The sequence below is a fragment of the Cyrtonyx montezumae genome, unplaced genomic scaffold (genome assembly GCF_038088225.1).
Source record: "Cyrtonyx montezumae isolate F1298 unplaced genomic scaffold, pur_monq_1.0 scaffold_8, whole genome shotgun sequence".
NCBI classification, from domain to species: Eukaryota; Metazoa; Chordata; class Aves; order Galliformes; family Odontophoridae; genus Cyrtonyx; species Cyrtonyx montezumae.
The window spans coordinates 89,795,207-89,816,555 of NW_027072089.1; the positions used below are offsets into that span (position 1 = coordinate 89,795,207).

The 21,349-nt window shown below is 35.6% G+C and overlaps 1 protein-coding gene across 1 annotated transcript in view; it reads right to left on the reverse strand.

Moving 5' to 3' along the window:
• Positions 1-282: 282 nt before the first annotated feature.
• SLC9A3 (solute carrier family 9 member A3) overlaps positions 283-21,349 on the reverse strand; it is a 52,832-nt gene continuing 31,765 nt past the window's right edge. The window contains exons 4-16 of the mRNA XM_065753019.1: positions 18,949-19,027; positions 18,054-18,231; positions 16,926-17,146; positions 14,801-15,003; positions 13,962-14,051; positions 12,806-12,876; positions 10,425-10,554; positions 5,612-5,727; positions 4,915-5,044; positions 4,281-4,457; positions 3,662-3,737; positions 1,761-1,874; positions 283-530 (exon numbers count right to left, since the gene is read on the reverse strand). Coding sequence (XP_065609091.1) covers positions 283-530; positions 1,761-1,874; positions 3,662-3,737; positions 4,281-4,457; positions 4,915-5,044; positions 5,612-5,727; positions 10,425-10,554; positions 12,806-12,876; positions 13,962-14,051; positions 14,801-15,003; positions 16,926-17,146; positions 18,054-18,231; positions 18,949-19,027 — 1,833 coding nt within the window. The remainder of the gene's footprint in view (positions 531-1,760; positions 1,875-3,661; positions 3,738-4,280; positions 4,458-4,914; positions 5,045-5,611; positions 5,728-10,424; positions 10,555-12,805; positions 12,877-13,961; positions 14,052-14,800; positions 15,004-16,925; positions 17,147-18,053; positions 18,232-18,948; positions 19,028-21,349) is intronic.

Sequence of the window (21,349 nt, forward strand, 5' to 3'; positions counted from 1 at the left end):
CATTTTAGAATTTTCAAGACAAAACAAAAAGCAAGAACCTTTTCTGCTCTAAAAATGGCAAGACATTTTACATCAAATAGCTGGGCAGCTTCTCTGTAGGAGGAAAATAGAAAAATATTTTGTTATTCAAATAGAAGGAAAATAAAAGATGTTCACTTGTTGGAAAAAGTCAGGAAGTAAAGAGACACTGGAAGAAAAATCATAAGAGTAATCTTGTCAATAGACAGGCTTGATACTGATTGAGACTGATTAAAAATAAAGGTTATAATCTCTTTTAAGATATTACATATGTGTTGATTCTGGGAGAAAGGGTCTGGGTTGTTCCTCTGGGTCATCTGCTAGCAAGAAGGAATCTATTGATTTATTGCTGAGCCGGAATGGAGTGAGCCGTCTGAAGTTGTTTGGAGAATATGGGATCTGCACTCGGGCCCTTTGTGATGGTACCACAGTATCTTCACTAGACAACCATGGTGAAAACTTCATGTAGATGCTTTGATCATCATCAGCTGAAAATACTGGGTTGTCAATTCCTAAAAAAATTCACGGGTAACAAATAAAATTAATCAAAATGTTTTCCTGGTAACACAGCAAGGTGCTTTGTAAAAAAAGAATGAAAAATAGGCAAAAAGACTATTATATACTCAAAGGTGACTCTTTCTGGCTTGGTTATAGCTAGTTATTTTGATTATTTTTTTTATAGTGAAGAACTGTATATAATTATGGTTGCAGTTATGGTTGAGCTATCTAGAGAAAACAAATAAAAACACTAAAAGAATATACTAACTCATCCCCTAAGCAAAACACATCAAAACATGAAATAGCTGCAGAAAAATCAGCCCAAATCCATGGCAAAGAAAATATGAAAAAAAGTGCAAAAGCAGGAACTGCACAACTGCATGATGGAACAAGATGCATGAGGGCACAGAAATAAAAGTAGTCTTTTAATATGAATACCAAATTCATAGTGTTTGAACAGAAAAAATCAGTCTAGGCCTGCATCTTGCTTGCCACTTACTTCTGGATTGATTTCTGTAAGTTTTTATAAATATTCAAATATAGAATTTGTCACTGAGCAGTTAAAATATTGTATCATTCTGACTGTCAAAATAACACAGACACAAGGATTTTTCTTCACTGCATGGAAGACATTACATACACTGATAATTCAGACACACAAGTGCTAAAGAGATACTAAACATTTACACCTTACAAATCACAGTATATACTTTCTTTTATATGTATTGGTTTACTTTCAGTACAGTATTTTGGAGCCTTCCAGGGCAGGAATTGAGGTCCAATGAATACTAAAAAAAAAACCAAACCAGAAATCTGTATCTTTCAGTGACTTCTGTAAGTTCGCAGCAAACTGAGGGACTTGTGAATTTAAGAAATACTGCATGAAAGAAGTATGAAAGGTATCACAACAAAGTACATTTATGCGAGTAGAAATCAACTGGCCTGGTGAGATAGGACAACATTAACATTTTATACTGCTGGAGTTAATTTGTATCTGGGTTAGGCATTTATTTTCACAACTTCTGTCAGTATTATCAATATGAAGAACAGAATGCTCTTGAATAATTTCATTTACTTCACATTTGTTACTTTTTACCAGTAATTTTAAGCAAATATCAACTCTAAGAGAACAGAACCAATCAAAACAAACAAACAAAAATACAGGCTAAGGCAGTAGCATTTCTAGTATTTTTTTTTAAATATATATTTGAGAAAAAAATTCTGCATGCAATTAATATTTTTACCAGTAGGGTTATCTGTGAAATTTTGCTTGGTCACATTAGCCAGAAAATCAACTCCTTTGCCTAGATGCAAAGTTTCATAATCATTATTTTCTTCGGCTTCAGAAAATTCCAGATCTGTAACAACAGTAATAAAAAGCATAAGCCCAGTCTCATCAGAGATTTCTTTCAGTTCTGATTGAAAAGTGAAAGTGCATTATTATACTAGCACAATTACCAAAGATATATCTTTAACAAGGATCTATATAAAGGCAAAATTTAACTAACAGTTGTAGCATTGGCATGACAGTGTGAAAGCACATGCAGACTGCAGCATGGGTACCAATTATTTTGAGAAACTCAACAAAGCTCTCAGCTTTGCATTGTTACCTCTTGTTATGATAGAGATTTCACATTCAGAGTAGACTGTTGGCTTATAGAATTATATATTTTTCTGAGACTGAAGGAAACGTGACCACTTTTGACATGTGACGACTGCTGTTGTTATATGTTTGTGTCTTCCTTGCTCACAAGTTGAGAAATGTAGCCCCTTAAAACAACCTGTTATTGCATTTTCATAATTAGACAGAAGTTGACATTGGAATCGTGACCAATTTCAAAGCTGGTGAAGTCATTGCTGCTTCTATCATCATCAAATCAGTTTCTAAGCCATTCGTTAAATATGTCCTTCAAAGGAGCGTCTTTCTTTTTTATCTTTTTTTTTCTTTTATCTTTTATCTTTCAGTAGAAGATGAGTTATATACAGAGGTCTTCAACACAACAGCATTGAATAAACTAATTAAAAGTCTTTGGAAAACACTTCCCATGCAAGAATGTTCTAGAATATTACATTTATTCCAGCCAGCATGTATTGCCCCTGTCAGTCAAATGAAGTAATGCTCAGAAGATGACTTACATGGCATATGTAAAAACAAAACAAAACAAAAAAACCTTCACTTGGATGTGAAGAGAAAAAAATGACTCTTCGCTTTACTTCAGTGTCATGGTTTTATGATTTTTGTTATTGGTATTTCACATCATAACATCATGTAGAGCACTGGGAGTTAAAGAGTTAATGCTTCAGTTACTTGATTAATATTTCTAGATAAACCTGTCTAAGAACAGAAGAACTATGTTCCTCAGAGGACTCTGCATTGCTTTACATTTTTTCCTTTTCCATGCAGAGGGAGAGATAATAACTGTTCACATGTCACAGGCTTTTTCCCTTTCAGATCGACTCAGCAGCAGGTGCACCCTAGCTGTCTCACCTTCAGTGTTAGCATAAGGCCTTCAGTTTTTCGGACACTTTTCTCTCTCTCTCTCTCTCTCTCATTTTACTTGATTTATTAGCTTCAATTCCAATTAGATTGTATTATATTGTGTTATTTTGCATTCCGATATCTTACTTAGTAAATTACCTTTCCTCCTCAGATTGCTGCTGCTGTTTTGTTTTTAGGCCCATCTCCCTTTTTCTTTTTCCCTTTTCCCCTTCCCCTTTCCGGGGCATGGGTCCGTGGGTCCCCCCATCCACTCATCACTGAATCAGGCCAAGCCAGCCTGTGAACCATTGACATTCATCTTTCTTTGAGATTAAAATTCTGAATAAACATAAGAAAGACTAAAAATAATGGTTAGTTCAGTGGGCTTTAAATTGTATTTCAGGTTTTAAGTGACAGATACTTATGAAAGATTAACCAGAACAGGATATTTAAAAAATACAAGTAAAAACACTAATTCATATTTTCACCCAACAGCCTAGAAAAAAAATTTTAATTGTTCCAGATACTGCTTTTTCCCTATTCTCTGTTATAAGTTATGACTAGAAGTCCTTTAGTAGCTTCACCATTGCATATCATGAACATTTTCAGTGATTCTTTACAGACAATGTATGTGGTAAAATATTACAGGTCTAGAGGGTATTTTACCTTTTTCCTTCAAAGTAAAATCTTGTACGGGAATTTCTGAAGGTATTTTTCCATTTGGTATAACACTGCTGTTTCGCTAAAATAAAAGAAACAAATTAAATTAACAAAAACGCAGCCAACATTATAGAGCTAAGACAGTAATGTTCCTTGAAATCACTGTTGAGCAGCATAACCCTGATATAGGTTGCAGTCTTTTCTTCAGGCTCAATGTGATTACCATTAATATGCTTCTTTGTTCTGGTACAGGAAATAAAGTAAGTTCCTAGATTCATGCAAATATTATGAAATGGTAAATGCTACATCTATCCTGGAAAATCTCCCCACAGTGTTCTAGCATGGTTCTAAATCTCCTGTTTGTCAAGTGATCAAAAAACTCTTACCCAAAAAACTCTCACCCAAAAGTGTCCCAAAGCATAGAGAAAAGCAGCATATGAGAAGATGCCCCTTGAGTCATAACATAGTTCAATCTCTTCTTGCTTAGGCCCTTTAAGTTTCTGAAGTTCTATAGGATTGAGATAGATGCAGGACACAGAAACTTTGAGAATCCTCCCTGCCATCCCTTTGTTTTGTATAATAGGTGGCTACACCTGGGTCCTTGATCCTTGTGCAGATATTTTACCCTTTTTTGGCCTCGTTCTCGTTTGTGGATTTTATTCAGCTTCTTGGAATGATTTATTCCTAGTTTAGTACTCTTGAAAGATTCTAAGCGCTTCCTCATTGTCCTATGGAAAATCTCCTTGTCTTGTTTCTCATCTTCATTATGCATGATCTCGTGTCGACTGTACAGATGTTTGTGCTGTTATGAGGAAGGGAAGACAATATTCATTTATTTAGAAATAGAGCTGGAAGCATTCAGCTTGTGTCATGAAAACAAAAACAACTCTTTTTAAGAATGAACCAAAGCCTAGTTTAAAGTCATTCTATTTCTTTTTCCTCTTTCCTTACATAAGAATGAGTGACAGTCATTCAAAGTTAGCCTCCCCCTAAAAGTGTCTGAACCCCTTTGATCTATACAAGCCATTTATTCGCAATTTATACTGAACCTAGTTCTGTACTGTGTTAGCCCAAGTCTCAAACTGGACCATCTTTGTTAAAAAAGCCTGTTGATAAGTGCATATGTATATAATAAAGAGTGTATCTCCCTCAAGAGTCAATTTTGCAGTTAAGATCTTTCCTTCTGAATTATGATTCCATAATTTTGGTTTCTAATTTTTGGATTTTAAAACAGACTAATGCAAACTTTCTGCTCTCACCTCCTGCCTGGGCTTATACAGGTACTGTTGTAGGGTGTGATGCGCGATTGTATCTTCTGTGTCCCGAATACTCTTCCTCCTCTGCTCTAAAGCTTGCATGTCAAGGCAAACTGGTCCAGCCTTTTCTCTCCTAAAGAAGAATACAAAACACAATCAATACTTTTTATAAATTAAGCTCATTAAGCAAACAAATAAATAAATAAATGTCAAAACTGGCAATGGAAATACCTAAGGTTAAAAGTGAAAAAAATATTGAATTTGTCTTTCAGGTGGTAGTCAACATTTATTTCACTATTTACATGACAGATGGGCTGTTGTGTGAAAGAGACAGGAAAGAATTAAGGAAGCAGCAACTTTTTTCCTTGACTCTCACCTAATCTTTTCTGGAGTAGGCATAGAAAGGCTGTGTGGCTCTGTCTCTAGTAATTGGTGAACAATAGGTATTAGAAGCAACTCTAATGTGGTACTCTGTTTAATCTTACCAACCTTTACTAAAAAATTTGCAAAATGCAACAAAATAATAGTATTCTATTGCCTATTTTATGTGGGAGGAAAAGATTAACTTAAGTTCAAAAAATTTGTGAATTAAGCTCCTGTAGTTTATATTTTTCAAACATTGTTACTAGTTTTCGCACTTCATCGCACAAAACAAAACAAAACAAGCAGAAGACACAACCAATCAGTACAAATTACTTACAGTAAATAAGACACAGAACTTTCTATGGTACTTGGACGTGGAGTACTGAAATCCACATTCACCATGTTGTCTGTACTTGGAGAACGTATAAATGCTAAGGAACCTCTACGCTCTCCCTGTCCACAGAAAGAAACAAGACATATTACAGTTGTAAACACCTGCAGTAAAAATGTGGATCAAAAAATGCAGATCATATTAGTCTGCTATATGCAAATGGCACAAGAAATAAAAGTGAAGTTGTGTTTAGTAAATGATAGCAAACTCTTTTATTTTTATTTTATTTTGTTGTTAGTTTTTCTTTAAATAAATGACGTCCCAACAAACAAAGCTAAGAGAAAAATCTTTCCAGTATTGTAAATCTCAGTTTTGGTGAGGTGAGTGACTTGTTAGGCCCAGCCTGTTTGAAAATTACAACCTTGTGCTTTTCAGGCTAACTCCATTCTTCAGGTCCATCCCTCTACTTTGTACCACCTTGCAAGCCAAGCACTTAGGAATACCTATGTAAATTTTTAGGACTCCAAACATCACTGCACTAACAGCAGTGTTTTCAAAGGCATCACACTATGTTTTCTATTCTCTACAAGACTGGAAACAGCAAAAGTTTCACAGAGGTATAAGTCTACAAAAACACTTGAAAGTTTTTTTGTTTTGAAGAAATGAGATATTAATAGAATCATAGAACCATTAAATGGCTTGGGTTGGAAGGGACATTAAAGATCATCTGGTTCCAAACACACTGCCACAGGCAGGGCTACTAACCACTAGATCTGGTTGCCCCAGGACCCCATCAAACCTGGCCCTGAACATTTCTAGGGATAAGTATTCACTACTTCTATGGACAAAAAATTCCAGAGCCTTTCAACTCTCTCACTGAAAAATTTCCCCGACATTTAATCTATTTATTTCCTCTTTCAGTTTAAAACTCTTTCCCCTTGTTGTATCAATATCAGACAGCGTGAAATGTCTGTCTTCTTCCTGATTATAAGCTCCTTTCAAGTACTGGAAGGATGCAATGAGGTCTCCCTGGAGCCTTCTCTTCTCCATGCTGAAAAAGCCCAGTTTCCTCAGTCTTTTCTCGTAGGAGAGATGCTCCAGTCCTCTGATCATCTTTATGGCCCTCCTCTGAATCCAATCCCAGAGCTCTATGTCTATATTGCAAAGGTAAGCTTTGTTGTCGCTTCTGAAACTGGCATTACAGAAGTGAGTTTCTGGGAAACCTCAGATTTCTATCACAGTTTTCCCTACCATTTGCACTCTCTTAATTTAGGTGGAAGTTAACTGTTGAGAGACCAGAGTTACACAGACTATACACATGTATGGTTTTGTATCAGAGCAGAAAATAAAAATGTATCAGATCTCTATATTTTAAAATGTAATGAAGAATACAATCTCTCTTATACAATATTAAAAGAGATCTTATCTACATTTTTTTCAACTATATTTCATTCTCTTTACATATTTAATAGTCATCGAGAGCAAAAGTTTCCTTGTACTATGGTAGCCCACATAAATGTTACACTAGAACAGACATCCAACTAAGCTTGTCCTGCAGTTCACCCCATGCCCCACACTATCATGTTGGTGGCTCTGTACCACTGAGTAGCCTAGCCCAGCACTCAGTGAGCACCCATTGTACACCCAGTGTACAATTTACACTGTTAGAGCTAGAACCAGGAAACTGGAGGGTGCAGTGCAATGCTAACTCAAGTTATGGCATATCATTTTATCCTTTTTGATACATTTTCTAAACACAGACCTGGGAACAATGAAAAATAAGCAACCTTGCCTTCCCTTTTGATAAAGAATTTGGAGACTAGGTTTCAAGACTGTTGAAAAAATCATCAATTTTTGTTATATTTTTGTTACATTTTCATTTTACATAAATACATTATCTGCAGATTTTCAAGAGGAATGTATATAGTTGCAATATCAGATATTCAGCTCAAAAATCCAATCATGCCTCTTCAGTAGGTTTCTCTAAGACCTATATTACCAGAGAAAAATATCCCTCACTTCACAATCATGTCTTATTCTTGTCATTGCTCTTTGGCAGTATGTACAACAGTGAATAACTCTTTTCAAGGACTAGGCACAGAAAGTAAAATTTCACTGAAAATCTCTGAAGCATACCTTGAGAACTCACTAAGAACAGCAATCACTTCCATTGAAACAGTCTGATGTATTAGTTTCACAAAATCAAGGTCAAATATCCCATTAGACTTATGTTTATGTTGACATTTTTTGTCAAAAAATGAATATATATATATATATATATATATATATATATATATGCTTTTGGTTTATATACATCAACTATAGTTTATATTTTATATGTAGCCCAAGAGAATTCATCTTCACTCAATGTAGCCCAGGCAAGCCAAAGATTAGATGCCCATGCATTAGAGGCAACTGGCAGTGCTTGCCTTCACTCTCACTGCCTGCACCTTTCTAACCTGGGGGCCCAGTACTGTCATCTCACCTTGTGTTGCTAATAGCTGCACTGCAGCCCCCACTCACACAAAAATTCTGCACTCTTTTATATTGATAACTCTAGAGGAAGAACCCACCAAACTTCATGTAGGACATATCCTGCAAGAAACCTGGTGGGACCACCATCCTGAAGGTGATTTACAAGCAGGCTGCTCCACCTCTGCTGCTTCCCCACAACTCTTCACCCTCCTGTAGTGGTGAATTCATGCTGTGAGTCACACATTTCAGGACAGTTCCCTGCTTCCCTGCTTCTACAGTGCCTGCTGCCAGCCCTGCCTTTGGCTACTGGAAATATAAATAATTGCCACCAGGAACAAAAATATTTCCACATGCCACTCGTTTTTCACAAAGCTTCATTCTTTACAGGCTGTGTGACATACTTGGAGTCTATCTAGTTGTGAAATTGTAGTGTCAGTTTTGGGAAACTGTGCCTTGAAACATATGAGAGTATTAGTTGTCCCACAAAAGTTACCACTACATCACTAGAAGAAATAAAGAGAAAGGTATGTCCTGAGGAAATAAAAAAGAAAAACATATATTCTTTACAGATACTAATGAGATATACCTGGAGTTTCTTTGTGGAGGAAAAAAACATTTAAGAAATGTTACTGAAATAGGGTAAATTATACCCATTAGTTTTGTGGTCTTGCTGCCCTCTTTAATTAAAAAAATACTTTAAAACTCCCCCAAATTGTTACTTGTCTACATTAGCTGTATTATGTATTTTACACACAGCCCAAGACAATTCCTGTCCACTCAATGTGGCCCAGGTAAGACAAAATGTTGGACACCCATGCACTAATGTGTTGGATCACTTCAGTAAAAGGAATTAAGTACAGTCTGACCTTGAAAGACAGAAATTCTAGAGGAAAAAAAAAAACAACAAAACTTCATCTCACTTGTTTTCTTATGATTTTCCTTTTGAATGAAGTATGATGATTCATAGGTACCTTATATCATATCATCTGTGGAGGAATTTTAGCCAGAAGAATATGAGAAACATGTGAATATAAGAACCTGTTAAGTCATCCCAAAGGATCTTTTAACCCTTCTCAACAGTGAAAGAAATGTGGTCTTCATAGGCAACAGAGTTTCTGTTTGCAGGAATAATATGTAGAAGTCATATTGATGCTTTCATGATATGCTTTGTGTTAAAAATACATTTTTAGAACTACCAATAACAATTTGTGCTAGAAGTATTACAGCTTCATTGAAAAAGGGTTGTTGATAGCCTATATCTAAATCCTTACTGGTCTTTTGTACTTTTTCTTGTATATCACAAAACAATAATATACTACCAGAACAAAATATCCTACGGCTTTTTGCTCTGAGATCATCTGGAATCAGTGTTTTTAGGGAAAATGTTCATCTTATCCAAGTCAGATGCCCACTTAAACATTATTATTTTTAAAACCACATATATAAACTGACAGAAAAATCTTCTGAAACACTACTCACCTGGAAGAATTTGCAACTTGAACTAGGAGGGAAATGCGGAAGTTTTCAGAGCCCCGTATTTTATCTTTAAATGTGGTAGCAAGACTCACTGTAAATATCTTCTATTTATTTGTTATGGGTTATTCTGAGCTTGACAAGACTAGGATCTCCCCTCTCAGCTGCAAGTAATTTATTTGGGTTTAAACTTAAGTGACTTATAGAAAAGACCTACAAGATCATCCAATCCAACCATCTACTTATCTGCAATCATTCTCACTAAACCATGTTCCTCAACACAATGTCTAGGTGGATATAAGTCATAAATTTCTGTGGTTGCATTTACTGTCTTTCTAATTCTTATTTTTGAAATGTGTTATTCTGCCATTGAAATAAACTTACTAATCTCTTTTTTTTAAATAATAATGTGATCTTGCATAATAAGATAACACTAAAGTAAAATATTCACACCATATGGAAATGTGATTCTTCAAATCAGATTTGTTATCACATATAGCCAGTATTCTATAGGAAAGTTAATATTTTACCTGATCCATTTCCAATTGCAGCCTTTTTTGGTGCAATGAATATAGATTAAAAATTCTTCACAAAAATATGATAGAAAAATATACCAACATATGTATAACATACTCATACTGGGGTTCAGATGGATTCAGACAGAATACTGAGAACTGCAGTCACCCAAACAGGTGATAACAAGACTCATAACTATTAAATGCCATTTAGATAAATCAAAACAGATCAAGAGCAGAAATGTAAACCTTTTTTTTAGACATCTTCAGCAAAATAATATCTTTAGATTACACTGTAAATTAAAAACAAAAACAAAAACTAGAAAGGAAGAAGAACAAAAAGTATCCATAAATACCTCAGCCACATAGCTAATTGCATCCTTCAAGTTGAGTTCATGGAAAACATTAAGGATTTGGTCTCTTGATTTTTGAGCAGATCTTCTCATCAGGAGTTTACTGAGGAATTTTCTATCAAAATTGGACCACCTGATAATTTAAACAAACCACATTAAGGGCAGCAAGCAATTTTAGTGTCAGAGCACTTGGAATTTATCTGAAAAGATTATTTTGTGATCTAACCACATTTAGAATATGTGAAGCATAAAAATGTGAGGATTTGTATTTTGCAGCTTTTCAAATAACAGCTAAAGAAAGTTAAGGAAAAACCTGGTACTGAGTTATATAGATGTCACAAAGCATTTAGTTGGTTCACTTAACAAATACTACTGCAGCAGCAGGAGTGCTATGATTACAGTATCCCATTTCATAGTCACTAGAACATTTTATACTCTGGTAGATCATGCTACCTTCTTTTCCACTTACAATTATTTACTATTATACTTAAAATCTTCACTCTAAAAGTTCAAGTTTCTTTCTTCTATTGGAAGGAAATATACTTTTCACAGCTGTATTGTGGTAAACCAGGCTAGAAAGCCAGTTTCCAACCATTCTATTCCAAAAGCACTGAGAGAGGGACTCATTTCATGCCATTTGGGTGCTGCAGGACATAGAATTGGTATGTGTTTTCTGTGATTTCCTTTTACAAACTCTTCTGATAGTAGAATATCCATCATTTCATGCTTGTGCTCCAGAATTGATCATTATTCCTCTACTCTAGTCAGAACATCTGAAAATCAGTTTCCAGGCTGTTGCACCTGAGCATATTACTGAAAATACTTGGAGACTGCCACTTCTTTGAAGAAGTAACACTTTCATGTACATAAAGCCTAGAAGAAGCAGACTTAACATGGTTTCATTCAAAATATATTTCCACACATTCACCTGAGAACCTATTTTCAGCTATTCTTTCTCTTGTTACTCAAGCAAATCACATTCTGCCAAATGAGAATACAAACTCTAATCTGCAACTCTAAAAACATTTAATTCTATCTTTAAGTCAGTATTTAAGACCTGATGATGTATGCAATGTAATCTGCTGAAATTATTTCCAAAAATATATGTTAAAGACTAAAACTATCAAAAGAAAAAAAGATATCCTATTTGTGATGCCTAGTGACCACTGCATAAATGAACACTGAACAAAAGAAATATGTATTATTTCACATGTGTAAATGCAGTTATTATAGAGGGATAAGTTATGAGATAAGTTTCATGGCTTGCTTCAAACTATTGATCTGTCCAAGCATTCTTACTTTGTATGAGCTTAAATGTGTACACACACATACATTGTATACTTCAGAATTCAACTGGGGGGAAAAGAAAAATGAAATGAAAGCAAACATCTCTATGACTGGGTACAGACAGGTGGGCCATTTTGCTTGCGCTCACAAATAGCTAGACAAAATCTAGCTCCAGCCTAGAAGTTGTAAACCTGCATGAGTATAATGCTAAACCTACATTATTTTCAGCTTCTCAGCAAGACTTACAGGAAAGTTCTGCGGACGATTGATGTAACTGAATGACTTTTGGACTGGAATTGATATGTTGAATCAGAACATCAGCAAGTCAGAACTATGAGTGTCTGCACCCATGTTACGGGCTAAATCCAGAGGGACAGTAACAGTCTAACCCTAAATAACACTGTTAAAGAAGTCCAGATTTAATATCCTTTTTTTGACATTTATTCATCTAGCCTACAGAAGCCTGCCCCTTATAATGGTAGTTTTTCACATGTACTTTCAAGAAAATAGTGTCTGTATCATTCAGGTGAATAATTTTGTTTCTCTCAAGATGAGTAAACAGAGGGAGATGTAAAAGAACCACAGTTTTCAGCAGTGATTTCATACTAACACACTTAAACCGTATGACTCATTTCAAAGGACTTTGCAGTCACCTTCAGATTCAAAACTCAAACTCATGCTCTGTAGAAATAGCTAGCGCAATAGTATTTGAGTTGATTAGTGTCTCCCCAAAGAGATAATATTCATGAAATAAGGTATCACAGTGAAAAATCAATATTAATGTTTTAGGCTAAATTCTGTACAAATAGACATTTCTCTAATCTTGAGAGGATTTGAGCCCTGGATTTGATCTGTCACATTTGAAAAGGCCTAGACTGAACCTGTGGCAGAGAAAGTATTCCAGTTGTAAAGGGTGAAAATGAACTATTTTCATATTTGCTGTATTTCCAGTGTTTTCATTGTAGTGTACAATAACATTTTAAATTGTAGTTGACATGCTTGCTGTCCCTAAATTCACAGGCTTACAGGCTTTAAAAATCATAATTTACATATGAGATTTCCTAGCAGTATTTCAAACCAAGTTAATTACTGCTTACTTGTCTCTCAGATAGTTGTGTCCTATTTGCCCAGAGATATCTTCTATAGCAGAAAGAATGTGATCAAAGGCCTAGGAAAGTAGAAATGGAATTAGTATCACACATAAATTGAAGGCATAATTAGAAAACATCTCAATTTACATCAGATTAGAACAATTAAATCTGTAGAGAAATTTCATTGCCGCTAAGCAGATTTTTTTTTCTCTCTTTACGCTTACTACCATATGCCTTTCTTTAAAGGACTGAGTATTCTAACCAGTTATTTTCAAATTCACTAACTATTCATAATTTATGAGATCTCAGTAAGAAGGTAATTAAGCTTTCGTTTTATTAACATTCAGTTTTATGACTCATTGTTAACTTATTTTATATTCTCCATTTTATATCTTCCATCTCAGCCCTATGAGTCGTTATTAGTGTTGATAATTTAAGCTAGTAGAAAGTATTTCCTGAGATATATTTTTTAGATTTTTCATTATCTTCTCCCAGAGCAGAAATAGAAGCTATTCCTTTAGTATCCAGAGCAAAGTCCCAGAGTTGATTACATTGTTGATAACACTCCTGAGAATTCTAACTTTTGAGTCAAGAAAGATAACAGTTGCAGCATAATTTTGTTTTCTTTATATACTTGTTAACTTTTTACTCTCTATTGAATGGATTACTACAGAACCTACAGTGCGCTGCTTAAATAACCATGTATGATATGGATTATTCTGCATTTATTAATATTTACGGTTTCAGGAGACATCTGACAATTTTCTCCATTTCTATTATAAATAACGTGCCTCTCTCCCTCTCTGAGAATAGATAGTGCTCTCTTTGAAGGCTGCAGTTTATATTCCTCTTAGGGGCATCTCAGACGATGTGCAATAGAATATAGCTGTGAATCAGTTAACACAATAAAGTGTGAGGATTAACATTACTGTTCAAGACGTGTGAGGATTAACATTACTGTTCAAGACATTGCTCATTAACACACAAAAGTATACCCCATGAAATCAGACATATATTTCTGGAAAGAGACTACTGACTTTCAAATAGTAAAACACCAAAATCCTTATTTCTGGGTAAATACTCTGTTTGTAAATGAAGCAAATTTTCTGCTGAATACTAAAAGCATAACATATTTATCCAGTAGTCTTTAAAAGTGTCTTACTCTTCCATGAAGTTTCTCATTGAGTTTTGGCTCTCTGTGTTCACTTTTCTTCACTTTCAGCCACTGTACCAAAGGCTTGATTGTCAATCCCTAGGCAATGAAACATGATAATAAATACTTAGGGTATTAGAGAAGTTTTATATGTGTATATGTTGTTTATCCTGCTTCCCTACTAGATCCCACTCCCTTTTAGAGGTAAAATAATGCAGTACCCTCTGCTACTGTTACAAAGTCTTGAAAAGGCACCAAGTAGCAGAAAAAACATATCTTCTATACAGTATTGCAAGGCTGAGAATTTTTCCTATACTAGTGCATGTGTGTTTTCCACACACACATGTGATTTGTTATGAAAATTTTTGATACATTTTTGAAGTCTTTCAAGTTGCTATGTACTCATACATCTCCATTTATCTTCATTTTTTTTTTCATCCCAAAATTGCTGTTTTGATGGATGGTAAATACTTTCTTGTCCCACTGCTTATTGCCATATTTTAAAAGAATAGCTTAGGCTCACCTTGATAGATCAGCTTAATGATTGTATTTGACAATAAAAAGAACTGTTCCCTATAGTTATTCCTATGAGATGTTTAGTCAGATATTAACTTCAGTACTATTAATACCAAGCAGCTAAGACTGAACACTATTTAGCACAGAGGAAATTGTGTTTTGTCCCTTGTGGTACTGTATGAAAACATAAAATAGGATCTTTGTTACTAAAATTACAAAGTTAATTATGCTCTCAGTTCAGTGAAACAATATGGAACCTTCAGCTGAGAAGGCCTAATGCTTCTAAGGGACTCCTTTTCCTTGCAAGAAACATGCTTAGGAAGACGAATTACCTGGAAAATAACAGTAAAAAACACAACAATGATGGTTGTGCTGACAAACAGGTTTTTCTCTTTCACTTTGTTTTTATCCAAAAGTGCAACCAGAGCAAAAGCAACTGCTCCACGTAGTCCACCATATGACATCACTACCTGGTCTATTATCTCCAATTGGACCATTCTGTAGTGGTTAAGAATCCATGTCTGTATAACTACACCTATAAAAAACAAATGTTTGCATGACTAGAAATGCTCTTATTAGATGTCAGTATCTCAACAGTGTGTAAAAGAAACAGTACACATTTCATAACAAATTCTTTACACCCTCTACTTCACCCACTCTACTTTTAAGCTACCAGGGAGGCTGGGACCACTTGGTATCTTCTCCTTCACATGAAGTCAGAGGAGTTCAAAGCTTATTCTATGACCTGGTAACCCTTCTGAGAATGCTGTCCTTTGATATGAGACAAGAATTTTTCTTCATCTAACACAGCAGAATCTCACCTTCAGTGCCTATGTGCTATTTTTTCTAAATTAATGTCTGAGAAATAATAGAATTTCTAGGACTGTAGTAAATTATACATACAGGATATTTAAACAGCAGGAAAAAAAACTGTTTCAAACCGCATTGATTTAGGAAGTGTGGTAAGTGTGGTACAAGCCACACTAAAGACATCATTAATGTCAACACCTCATGCAGAATTGTACTATTATGCTAACATCATCTGCAGGTCTACAGATGAGCTACTGCCTGCTAGAGATACTTGGACAAAAGTTCCAGAAATCATAATATCGCCATACAGAAGGAAAGCTGCTTCAGCACTCCAGAGAGTGGCACATCATGTACATGCAGGTCAGGACCACTACATTTGCCAGAGCAAAAAAAAAAATAATAAAAAATATATATTTTTAGAGAACTTTGAGGTTATACTAAGAAAAGAAAAATATGTATCACTCTAAGAAAGGCCTTTGATGGAGGGGACCTTGAAAATTAATTCATGTCACCAATCTAATTCTCTGAGGATATGAGAGTTGTAATCATGTATAAAGACAAAGGCCCAATATCATCACACCTTCAGTAATTTATCAAGGTCTATGTTTAATTACTTCCATGGATGCAGATTTTCATTGCTGAATATTTACTGTTTAATTAGTGCTCACTCATATTACAGGATTGTTAACAATTCTAGGAATACAACAAATGATAAAGTTAAGGAAATGAAAACCTGTTTAAGCACCTTACACACTCTAATTAGTAAGTAGGAACTAAATGAAAAATGGTTACAGGCTATTTAAAAAGGAGGACATGGTACTAGATCATTTATTCAGCTCATTCAGTCTGAATGTGATCACAGAGTTTAGGAAACCTGCCAGCAAGATAGATGGTTCAGCTAGCATATAATTTAAGTTAGAAATTCAAATAAACAAAAAAATTCCAGGATGTGAACACATGTGTGAAATCAAAATGCATGTAACCCCCAATAAGTACTTCATTCTGTTTTAGACCCTTTGCTATTTCACAAAACAATTATTAAACTGTAGAACTACACATTTAGGCAAAATGTTGCCAGTGTTTTGAACGTTTGCAAACTTATATAAGTCCAGTACATTGACAGTATGTAATCTTTACCTGCCACACATTTATCTACTTACTTAGTTTTTCACCAGCCCAGATAATTATTTCTCAAGCTGGTGAACCTATAGTGTAATTGTGTATGGTCTTACATCATTGTAAGTCAACCATATCAAATCTGAAGTCAACCATAAAATTAGCTTAAGACAACCTCTTTATTACCAGATTTAAGGAACTGGAGAGAAGAGATGGCTGACAGGACTCAAGTTTATTTTTCTGGACTGTAATTTAAAGAAAAATGCTCATTTTATTGGGAGATTTTACCAATAATCTGTTAATCAACAGAAGTTAGCCACTAGATGAACTGGATGAACAATTTAACTGCTGGACTAGTAATTGCCTCACAAAAGTAAAATCCTACTATATTTTCCACTTGCAAAAATCTACATTCCTAACTGACAACAATAATAAATTCAACCAAAATGAATGAACTGGTTTGATTTGGCTTGGTTTTGTTTGGTTTGGACAAAAGAATATATACCAACAACACAAAGATCATCCCCTTACCGATGACTCTATATACTGAGATGAATACCAGAGTCAACAGTATAAAAGCTGTATTCCAAGTCCAAATTTCTGGATTTACAGCTGAAATTCCAAGGAACATGAAGATGATAGTTTCTGCTCCACTGGCCATCATTTTCATGGTATATCTTACAGTTGTAGAAGATTGTTCAGATATATTAGCTTTGACATATTTTTGACAGCAAATGCCACAGAAAGTTATCCTGGGGAGGGAAAAGTGATTAAATTGTTTAGAAAATATTTGATATAACATTTAATTTTGCTCTGTCACATAATGACAAAACTTCACCATAAATTCCTAAAACAAACAAAAAATACACTCAGAATTCAATGAGCTTTTTAATCTGATTAAAAAGCTTTTCTGAAACATTTCTTTTGAGGTGACTCCCAAAATATCTGAAGGTAGCATTTCATTAGATCATAAAAGACCTCAATTTCTCCTGCTTTTCAACTTTACAGATTTACATGAAAAAAAATTATTCTTATTCACATTAGATTGAAGCTTAAACTAATAATCTATTTGCAGTAACATTTTCAAGTATTAAATATACTGATTGTAATATCTACAGGCATGTCAAGCAAAACTGAGAAGAAAGATATGACAGAAATCAATTGATAGCAAAGGAAGAAAAAACACATAAGGTAAAAAAAGACCACAAAAGATCGCTCAAGACAAAACAGATCAAATTTAAGGAAACCTAACAAGGTCAATCTAGAGAGTGATAGCAGCACATAATGCATCATAGAATGCTTTAAAATATATTGGTTTTGTTAGAAATAGTATGGAAAAGTGTCAGTAAAAATGGACAACTGTTAATTACTGATGTACTATGAACCACAAAAAGGAAAGACCCAAATCTGTATTCTGCAAAGGGTGTTCTCATATTGTACAACAAATACTAGAAAACTTGCATTGCTTTTTGAGGATAAATAATCATGGCATTTGCAAACTATAATCAGCTATGATAGGAAAATAGAGATATTCAACTTAAGCTTCAGAATTGTTGTATTCTGTGGCTGCCTTATGTAATATAGGTCTTTTCTTTCAATGTTTATAGAAACTACAGTCTTCTCAACCCTATTCATAGACAACAATAAAAAAGGACTTACGCAAGGATAGCAGAAAGAGAAAGCATCTCTGCTGTGAGGTAAGACAGGTAGGAAATAATAAAAACAAATCCCGGTTCGATGATTCTAACGTGCTTGGTGAAACGACTGACCAATGAGAGCAGAAATGCAAAGAAAATGCCAACAAGTGTCCCTCCCAGGCTTACCACGAAGAATGACACTGAAATACAAGAAAACATAGCTTAAACAGTAGAAATCCAAAGATATGAACTAGTTCTATTACTGTATGGCTAGTGGATCAGAGAAAATTTTGGAGGACATTTCAAAAATTGTTTCTAAAAGAACAATACAACAATAAGAATTTTTATGAGTACTTGGTATGGGAACAACACCATGTAGGGAAAACAAAACAAAGCAAAACAAAAGAGAACAAAAAGCAACAAGCTTACTTTCTGTTGAACATGATCATTTTGAACTTATTCAAAACCCACTGTCTGAGTTTGAAAAATTATTTTTCCCCTAACTTTATGGAATATGTCAAAGTCACTGTAAACATTGGATTCATAGGATAATTTAGTATCTTGTCAAGCATGGAATGGGAAAGAGTGACTAAATTTTCTGGCAAATATCGCTGCTTGACATTTATTTCCATCAAGTAATGCAAACACCAATTTTAGTGATTTTATCAACTGAAATCCACATCTATTGATTCTCAGACAAATCTGAACAAGTTTCCCAAAAGCTCATGAATGTTCACTTATTTATTATTTTAAAAAAAATCTTTATACTCATATTCTGTAGAAGCGTAGGAATAGGATCAGGGAAAGGGCTGAAAAAGAACTGTTTCTGATAGCACACTAATAAAATTTTATTTAAATTTTATTTGAAAGTCTGCTATGTTCACCAGTGGTATAATACATAATTCAATTCTACGCACCTATGCCTTTGACACATTCAGTTCCAGTCACATTCTCTGGTCCCATAGCAACAAAAGATTCAAACACATGGTACAGCACCTGAAAAGAAAAGTAAACTGGCTTAGTATTTGCTCCTGAATTAAACCTAGATTAACACAGAATTCTTAATGTTGGGGCCCATGATGAAATAATTTTAAATTAAAATTTTAAGATTTTAATTTTAAAAGATACAGTGGAATAGGAAGAAACAAAGAGATCAGTTTAAAATGCTTTACCATTCCTCATATAAACATGATGCTTTATGAACAATTAGATGTCTGTGAGTTCTCTACACTTCTCATTCTAAAATCCAAGCTTTTGGCAGAAGATTCTTTTATCGTTTGCATTAGATAAATAAGGTAGTATGATTATAATAAGATATTATTGATTAGATATTAATAAGATGCTGGATTGAAACAAGTTTAATACATGTAAAGTTGAATATAAAAGAGAATTAACTATAATTTTTGTGCTGAAGCTTTTCAAAAATTGGTATTACTGAAAGTAAAGAGATTGTCTATTACCCAACTTAGAATATTATGTCTTTGTATGAGCACTGCTCTTGTATAATGATAGGAACTTGTCTAACCTGTTTTTAAAGACCTCTAGTGATGGAGGAGTACTTTACTGAGGCTTTCTCAGCTTTCGTTGTTTCAGCTAAACTCATTAATTTATACCATATTTACCACTTCATACCCATAATGTCTTTTTGTAACAACGCTCTTTTGCATATTTAAAGAATGCTACATCACAGAATCACAGAATTGTAGGGATTGGAAGGGACCTCTAGAGATCACTGAGTCCAACCCCCCTGCCAAAGCAGGCTCCCTAGACCAGGTCACACAGGTAGGTGGGTCTTCATCTCCAGAGAAGGAGACTCCACCACCTCTCTGGGCAGCCTGTGCCAGTGCTCCGTGATCCTTACCATTAAGAAGTTCTTACACACACTTGTGTGGAATTTCCTATGCTTCAGTTTGTGGCCATTTCCCCTTGTCCTTTTGCCACACACTGCTGAGAAGAATCCAGCCTCATCCCTTTGCCTCCCGCTCCTTAGATATGTATAGACATGGATCAGATCCCCTCTAAGTCTTCTTTTTTCAAGGCTGAGCAGACCCAGGTCTCTCAGCCTTTCCTCATAAGGAGGGTGTTCCACTCCTTTATCATCTTTGTGGACATCACTGGAATCTATACCTGACTTTTTTGTACTGGGAGCCCAGAAATGGACACAACACTCTAGGTGAGGCCTCACCAGGGCAGAGTAGAGGGGGAGGATCACCTCCCTTGACCCATTGGCCATGCTCTTCTCAATGCACCCCAGGATTCTATTAGCCTTCTTGGCCACCAAGACACTGCTGGCTCATGGCCAACCTGTCATCCACCAGGACATCCAGGTCCCTCTCCTCAAGAGCCTATTACCAGCAAGTCATACTCCAACCCGTACTGGTGCACATGGTTATTCCTCCCTAGAATCATAGAATCACAAGGTTGGAAAGGACCTACAAGATCATCTAGTCCAACCATCCACCCATTACCATTGCTACCACAAGCTAGTAAATCATATCTCATAGCTTCTCATTCAGACACCTCTTGAACACTGCCAGGGATGGCAACTCCACCACCGCCCTGAGCAGGCCATTCCAGTGCCTGACCACTATGAGGGAAAAAGTTTTTCCTTATGTCTAATCCAAACCTTCTCTGTAACAACTTGTGGACATTTCCTTGGGTCCTGTCTGTTGCCTGGGAGAGGAGGCCAAGACCCTCCTCATCACAACCTCCCTTGAGGAAGTTGTGGAGTGCATTGAGGTCTCCCCTGAGCCTCCTCTTCTCCAGACTAAACAACCCCAAGCTCCCTCAGCTGCACCTCATAAGACTTTTGCTCCTGAGCCTTCAACAGTTTTGTTGCTCTTCTCTGGACACGTTTCAGGGCCTCAATGTTTTTCTTGCAGTGAGGGGCCTAAAACTGAACACAATACTCAAGGTACAGCCTCACCAGTGCTGAGCACATGGGGATGATTACCTCCGTGCTTCTGCTAGGTACAAGACTCTACACTTGTTCTTATTAAACCTCATCTGGTTCCTTACTGCTCAGTCCTTACTGCTCCAGCCTGTCCAAGTCTCACTAAACGGCAGCACAGCCTTCTGGCCTATCAGCCATTCCTACCTGCTGTGTATCATCAGCAAACTTGCTGAGGGTGGACTCTGTCCCCTCATCAAGGTCACTGATGAAGATGTTGAACAGAACCAGACCCAGCATTGACCCCTGAGTACCACTAAGTACAGGCCTCTAACTGGACACTGCACCACTGATCACACCCCTCTGAGCTCTGCCAGTCAGACAGTACTCAACCCACCTCACCGTCCACACTTCCTCAACTTTGTGAT